We start from the raw sequence: 8,167 nt of genomic DNA, 5'->3' as shown, positions 1-8,167 counted from the left end.
AGTTGATGATGAGTGTGTACAGTCACGCCTTCGCCTTCCGACGATCATTTGAAGTGCTCAAAACATTTAATCCACAACTTTAAGCCAACGTTTAGTGAGTTCCACAAAATACCATAAATATCGCAACACAACAAACATACAAACATTGGCCTTTAGCATAAAGCATCCCCGCCTCAACTGCCTTCAGCATAAAGTTGGTATGCTCTTGACCTTCAACATTAAGCTAGTCCAACTGAGTATCTTGGCCTTCAGCACAAAGCTAGACCGCCTCAACTCACCATAATATATGTCGACATATATACTACAGATAAACAGAAAACTCAACACCACAAGTAACCGACTAGCTGGTCTACCACCCTAACATCATACTACAACATAACCACATCCTAACACACAATGATACATACTGCAGTCTATGAGTCTAATGACAAAACTCACATGAGTTAACACATTGACAGATCAACACTCAATGTCTCGCCCAGAAAGCTACATGATCCTCCTAACCTGATAGAGGTCAAACCTCAGACTACTACTCAAAACCCTTAGTTTGACCAAAGGTCAAACTGGTCAAAAAGTCAATAGTCAACAAAAGTCGACAGTCAGCAAAAATCACACCATGACCAGCTGATGGTCACGCCATGAGTCACTAGGTGACAAAATAGTCTAGACAGACCCAACATCACACCATGAAACCCTAGTTGTCGCGCCGTGAAACTCGGCTTAATAACCTTACTCATTCGGCCCTTAATCCTTTAAGATAAAAGTTCCAAATCTCATATCTGAATCTCTAAGGGGGGCCTAATGGATAAAGTTTCCAACTTTATCCATTTAGACAACTCGATAAACCAAGATCTACAACCCTAAGTCAAAATTCCACTCAAAAGGTAATTTCTAGTGCATGGGCTCAGGACATGCCCGTACAACCCCTTTTTCTTCATCATCAAAGTTCAGAAGCTAAAACAGTGCTCCAATAGGCTCCAGAGTTCATCAAACTCTAAGAGCACAAGGATTTTGGGACCAAAATGACCATAAAGTCATTATATATTAGATCCAAAGAGAATAAGCACAAATGTGAAGACTTTATACCACACTAGGGTACAAAAGATGAAATGGATAAAGAAGCTTGGTTAGGAAACCTCCTCTTCTTGCACTAAGGATCCTTACCTTCTTCAAGATCACACCAAAAATGCCAAATACTCTCTTAAAGCACCAAAAGATTAGGGTTATGGTAAGGGACGTTTTCAGGGAGTGAAGGCTAATGAAAGAGGCAAACCCTAGGGGTTAGAGCATTTAAATAGGGCCTAAAGGTCGAGAGTTAGGGTTTCACTCATCATCTCAGTCACGTCGTGAACATAAGATGTCATGTCGTGACTTTCATTTAACCATTCACGTTGTGACCACCCCAAGGTCGCATCGTGAAACTAAAAATTCCATAAAATTATAATTAATGAATCATGTACTGATAATCAAGAGAACGAACGTTTCAATTTGTTATATTTTCCACTCGTTTTTTGTTGTTTAACCTTATTTATTACACTCGATATTCAAATCCAAATAATATATTATACTATGGTTAGTCTAAGTTTAATATTTCTTTATATTAATAAAAAAACTAAATATAAGGTAATTGTTTTAGGACGGGTCCATCGGAGGTGCTTCAGATAAGGGTTTTCCAAAACATTGCAACTTCTATTTATACTTAAGGACAATCCTTAAGTTCGGATAACAGTTAATAGAGCTAATTATGGTGAACAGTTTAGCAAATTCGTTGTTTGGAATCAAACATAGTGTTGTTGGCGATATAGTTTATGGAAAATGGTTTGAGAGTTTCAAAGAATATCAATATAGCTCTAATCCATATTTTCATATTGAGCTCAAGATTATATTTGCCAAAGAATGATATTTCTATATTTATATAGAAGGGAAAAGTAAAAGAGATACTCACAATCACAGAGAATAAAAAAAATCCTAAAGTTTGTCAAAGAAAATGTAATTATTATCCTAAAATCATTTTTAGCTGCGTTTAAAACTAAAAAAAAAATAGTTTTTTTCTACTATTACCCTCATGACATGTTATCATAGGTTTCCAAACTACTATGGGATAAAATTCACAATAAAACCCTAAAGTTTGCGGTTATTTTACGTTTTTGCTTTAAATATTGTTTTTCATTTTTTACGTGCATAAATACATATTTTATTATTTTAAAAAGTTGTTTAATTAAACAACATATGTACGTTTTAAAAAGATCTATTTCTTTATCTACGTTTTTTTTTTTGCATATTTATACGGTTTAAAACGTACCTAAAAGACTATTAAAAATGATTTAGGATAAACCATAACCAATTAAAGAAACATCTAAATAAGAATGATATATAATTAAAATATCACATGATATTTCTATACGAAAAAAAAAGATTATGTTGAATTTCTATGTTATCATTTATTACACGTGTTTAGGTCACATTCAAATAATAGATTAATTGTTTTCCAGAGTTATGACAAACTAATTAATAAAACTAAAATAATTATCAACGTGATGAATCTCAACCACCAATTTTGGCTCTCAAAGGTAAACATTGTGCTTATTATTTATCTATATAAAGGGGTTGAAATGACATAAAAAATATTCAAATTAAATATTTCCTCAAAATATCATGGACATAATTCCAAGTTTGAACCCTCTTACTATTCGAACCACCAAAAATGGAGAAACAATAGAGGATATTAAGAAGGGAGAAGACCATGAGCAACCATTGAGCCCTATGGCTCGGTTATTTCATGAGCCTGGTTCTAATGTCTACATCATTGGCATAATGGGTTCAAAGACAAAAATTCGACCAGATGTTTTCAAAGAAAACTTGGTTCATACTTTCCTTAAAAATCGTCGTTTTTCTAGCTTGCAGGTTAAACTCATGTCGAGAGACATTCTTATGTATGCTACGCATACTATCATTTATTATGTCATATACCATGAATTATTTGGACTCATAGATAATAAAATAACTGCAGAAATATCATCTTTTGTTCCTTATGTTGTTTAAGTTTCTCATATTTCTAATGCAAGGTATTTGACAAGGAAAATGGGAGCATGAAATGGATCCCGACACATGTGAACATAGATGACCATGTCATTATAGCAAAGCTTGATCATAACATGGAGTCACCTGACAAGTTTGTTGAAGATTACATCTCCAACCTCAGTGGATCTCCTATAGAAAACACAAAACCTTTGTGGGATCTTCATATCCTCGACATTAAGACTTCGGAAGCAGAAGGCATATGTGTCTTTCGTTTCCACCACTCCCTTGGTGATGGAATGTCTTTGATGAATCTTCTGCTTTCTTGTACACGTAAAGTCTCTGATATGGAGGCTCTCCCTACGCTTCCATCAAATAACAAGTCTAGTGTTACCAAAGTTCCTAGCCTTTGGTCAGGATTTACCATTCTATGGAATTCTTTTGTTGCTCTTATGATGTTTGTGTTGACTGCTTTGTTTCTAGAAGATACAAAAACACCAATGAAAGGCTCAGAAGGTGTGGAGCAAAGACCTCGACGTTTCGTGATTAGAAGTGTTAGCCTTGATGATATTAAATTCGTAAAAAGAGCTATGAATGCGGTCAGTTTCTTACTTAATTTCTTTCTCATGTCTTAACATACCAAAAAAACACATCTTTATACAATTAATGTTTCTTTCAAAAATCTTCATTAGAATTTCTCCCTATCATGTACCTAGTTAGATTTATCTCTAATATCTGCAACGTAGTTATGGTATTAAACATTTACATCATTTTACTCTAAATTTATACTTCATTAGAGTTTATATATATAATAATTCTATGATCCTTAGAGATATATTGGTCTATCTTTGTAGACATTGAATGACGTAGTCCTTGGAGCCACACAAGCTGGATTGTATCGCTACCTACATAGGCGATATAGTAAGTTTCTCTACAATGGACTTCCAATATATATATATATATATATATATATATATATATATATATATATATACACACACACACACACACTTCATACATACATGCATAATATGTGAACGTACTATATCAACTTAAGATTACACCAGATTAACATGACATTTTGTGACAGGTGAGACAGATGGTAATAATGTAGATGTTCCTCATGACATTCGCCTTCGTGCAACTGTCTTCTTCAACCTTCGAACCAGTACTACGATTGAAGTGAGTATGCCCTCATTATCCATGTGCATGCATCCTAATTTGTGAATATATTATTTTTCTATACAACTATTTTTAATGATTGTTGATCATTTGGTTATATACGACTAGGATTTCACTGATACGAGTAAACATGGAACATGGGGAAACAAGATAGGTTATTCATTACTTCCATTCAAGATCGCATTGAGAAAAGACCCTCTAGATTATATAAGAGATGCAAAGGCCATCATGGATCGCAAGAAAGCTTCTTTGGAGCCCCTCTTCACTTATTCCTTTGCTAACTTAGTTCATAAGTTTTTTGGCATTAAGGTACTTATATACTTCCTATCATGTTTTAAAGATTTGACCTTATTGCATTATTATTGTGCTTTGGCCTATTTATAAGGTATGTTGTATATTGATTCTCTACTTTTAAGAAATGGATACCAAAAACTCTAAATAGATATTTGTTACGACGGAATAAATTTATAAACCAATGAAAGTGACAATAAATAAGCTAATGGAATTGATAATCACATTCAATACTATTTTGAGTTTTATAAAGAATCAAAAAAGCCTCAGAAAGAAGCTAAAGGCGAAACGAAAAATTACATCATAAAGTTCAGAATGTGATTTTTAAGCCATAAATTACACAGAATAGAGAAATTATGTTTCTGATGCATCATCCAATTAAAAGAAAAAATAGCAATATCATCAATAATCTATCTTGTCTAGGCTTCGATTGATCAAACATACACTTATTTATGAAATTTTGATACGGACCACTAGTTCGTGTAGATAATAGTTTCCAATATAGCTTTACTATTCATTTTAAATGAAAATAAAATAAGTTACTAAGCATGTTTTCATGTATATCTATAAAATAAAATAAAATAAAATTTAAAAGTAAGACAAAAAAATTGTTCAAACTCCTTGTTTTGGTCCGGTTTCCTATTGGTTTGTTTCTAATATATTGTCGTTGAAAAAAAAAGTAAAAAAATGTATGTGTAAAATATTAAGTTTAATAAAATAGGGTTATAAGGTTTGAAATATATATTATAATAATATATGCATTAAAAAGTAACAAAAATGTCACCTAAAAAAGTAGTTTATATATATATATATATATATATATATATATATATATATATATATATATATATATATATATATATATATATATATATATATATATATATATATATATATATATATATATATATATATCATGAAATTTTAGATATAATAATAACAAAAATAAATAATTTTAGTTATTTTTGGAGGATAATAAATATAATCTACTCAATGTTTTGAAAACTTTATAAGTTGTAGCTTATAGTATATCACTCTATTCCATGAAATAATGAGAAAACAACATTTCTTCTAAAAAAATCAACCGAACAGAAACAATACACAATTATTCATTCCATTCATACGTCGCAAATAAATAATTTTTATTTTGTCATTTTGTCTTTCATTTCATTTCTCTTTAATTTATGCATATTAATAAAGTAAAGGACGGTCGGTCCAAGCATAAACTTTTTAACTATTAAAAACCTTCCACTATTTGTTTTGATTAAATGTTTTTTTATTGACCAGTAAACCAAAGTTAATCTCCAATTTGTTTTGATTAAATGTACAAAAAATAATTTAAGATTTTTAACACCAAAGTTAATCTCCAATTTGTTTTGATTAAATGTACAAAAAATAATTTAAGATTTTTAACAGTCAAAATGTAAAAAATGTGAGACTTTCATATAAAAAGTTGTACAAAAGTTTGAAAAAAAAATAATTGAGCCAAAAAATTTGGATTAAGCAGACAATTTTTTTTATTAAGAAATTATATTTTTCTTCTTTATTTCTACATCGGCATATCTTAATACTTAAAGTACTATTCTTGTTTAATTATTATATCAATTAAATGAGAACGTCCATTATTTTTATAATTTTGGGGTATTATCTTAAAAAATTCCATAACACAAAAACGAACTCAGAAAACTCATTTAAATTAATGTAAGGCGTCTTTCCATTTCATAAAGATATATTTGCTTATTATATATATATTAATTACCAAAGTTGGTATGTGAAGAGTTTTACTATTCATTTCAACTTTTCATTCTAGCCGTTCGATTTCCTTTTGCTTTTCAATTCTTTCTTCTTTCTTTTTCTTAACCAACGGTTGTACTCACTTCCTTTGCTTTTACTAATGTCAGATCAAAACCAACTAAATCCATATCAAATTTACAACTCTTACAGAATATAATACAAGCTCTAAAATAAACATTTTCCTAAAAATAACAAATTTGCTTCTGGTAATAAAAGATTCTTACATTTACATTTTCTACCCTAAAATAATTTTGATTAAACACATTTTACCCTTCGTAATTTTAAACTTAAATTATTGGTAATTTTAAGTTACGTTTTTGGTTCCTTACATAATTGTTTTTATAGTTTTCATTTTTACTAATATTATGTTTTTATTTAAAGGTTAGTTAATACGTTTAAAATACATTTTTAAATTTTATTTTGTATGCGTCATCCATACATAATTGTTTGCTTTTAAACCTTATTTTATATTTTTATGATTCACTTTGAAAAGAAGTTCTCCGCCGCAATACGCAGAAATTTCTCCGAAAAACCTTATCCATGTTGAATTGTGTTTTTAACATACTAGGTTTCCGCAGCATCGCGCGGACGGTCCAAACCTAATTATTTTAATAGGAAAATAATATATTAAATGTATAACAAACTTAATTTTAGGGCCGGTTGCGAGGCCCGGCACAATGACCCAACTTACCACTATATATTAATAGGAAAACAAATTGGGCCGGGCCTGAGAAAGTAGAATCTTACCATACATGTAAGTGCTACTCTAAATCTACTTGCTGAATATTACAAACATTTGCTAAATCTACTTTCCTTAAAATGAGTGACAGGAAGTTGTCAGATTAATGTTTGATTAGTTATCAATGATTATGTATGCAGAGCAATCTTTTCAACCAATGTGTTCAGATCGATAATTTATTATATATAACAATTACGATGACCATTTTTGAAAATAAAATATGGCGCAATTAACTTTTCATGAGATATACAACTCAAAACGTAGGTGATAACTTTCATAGAATAAAATGTAATTGTTGATGAATTATCATTAACTTTCGTTCTAATAATGACAGGTGGCAGGAAAACTAAATCATAAAGTTTTCTATAACACAACACTATGGTTCTCCAATGTTCCTGGACCACAAGAAGAAATCTCTTTTTTTGGGCATAAAGTAGCATACCTGGCTCCCAGTTGTTACGGCCAACCAAATGTAACATCTCACATATCAATTTAATTTTGGCAAAATCCAAACTCAATATTAATTACATGTTTAATGTTTTAACAAAAATTAATTATTACAGGCACTCATGATTCATGTGGTGAGTTACATGGACAAAGTAACATTCGTGATATCTGCTGATAAAGAAACCATACCAAACCCTCATCAGTTGTGTGATGATCTTCAAGAATCATTTCACATCATCAAAGCTTCTGCTAAATCCATAGAATGTCAATGAATAAATAGTTTTTATATTGATGCATATGTATAATGTTATATATGTATGTGTGTAGTTGTGTTTGTTTGTATGCATACGTATGAATAAACGTAGGCTTCCAAAGTAGACATGTTTGTACGCGGCATATATTAAATAAAGATTGATGCTTGATATTTTCTTGTAATGGGAAGTCGTGGCTGAATTAGTATATCTTATCTTTTGAGCGATTGTTAAATTTAACAAAGTTACTTGGGCTAATATCTCAACAAATTTATACAGTTTTTTTAATTTTTTTTTCAAATATACCTTTTATTATTTATAAAAAACTTTTATATATTAAAACATGTATTCAATTTTGATTCTTATACACTTATACTAACCTCATAATATATTATTTAACTATATTTTTTCTTAGTAAAATTAGTTATCTAATTTGATCTTACAT

The 8,167-nt window shown here is 30.2% G+C and overlaps 1 protein-coding gene across 1 annotated transcript; it reads left to right on the top strand.

The window, feature by feature from the left end:
- Positions 1-2,645: 2,645 nt before the first annotated feature.
- LOC145132720 (wax ester synthase/diacylglycerol acyltransferase 11-like) lies at positions 2,646-7,932 on the top strand. Its single transcript, XM_079067614.1, has 7 exons — positions 2,646-2,904; positions 3,066-3,617; positions 3,873-3,939; positions 4,109-4,200; positions 4,309-4,509; positions 7,359-7,496; positions 7,588-7,932. Exons 1-7 carry the CDS (start codon positions 2,656-2,658, stop codon positions 7,741-7,743), a joined length of 1,455 nt encoding a protein of 484 aa, XP_078923740.1. The 5' UTR covers positions 2,646-2,655; the 3' UTR covers positions 7,744-7,932.
- The last annotated feature ends 235 nt before the right edge of the window (positions 7,933-8,167 follow it).

Source organism: Lactuca virosa, chromosome 8 (assembly GCF_052849685.1).
Source record: "Lactuca virosa cultivar CGN04683 chromosome 8, Lactuca_virosa_CGN04683_v6, whole genome shotgun sequence".
Lineage (NCBI taxonomy): Eukaryota > Viridiplantae > Streptophyta > Magnoliopsida > Asterales > Asteraceae > Lactuca > Lactuca virosa.
This window is presented reverse-complemented; position numbering and strand designations above follow the sequence as displayed.

Excerpts from the sequence above, each read along its gene's own strand:
- LOC145132720 (XM_079067614.1), top strand. The coding sequence starts at position 2,656 with ATGGACATAATTCCAAGTTTGAACCCTCTTACTATTCGAACCACCAAA. Across the intron at positions 3,618-3,872 it reads TAAAAAGAGCTATGAATGCG|ACATTGAATGACGTAGTCCT; the intron begins GTCAGTTTCTTA and ends CTATCTTTGTAG. Across the intron at positions 7,497-7,587 it reads GTTGTTACGGCCAACCAAAT|GCACTCATGATTCATGTGGT; the intron begins GTAACATCTCAC and ends TAATTATTACAG.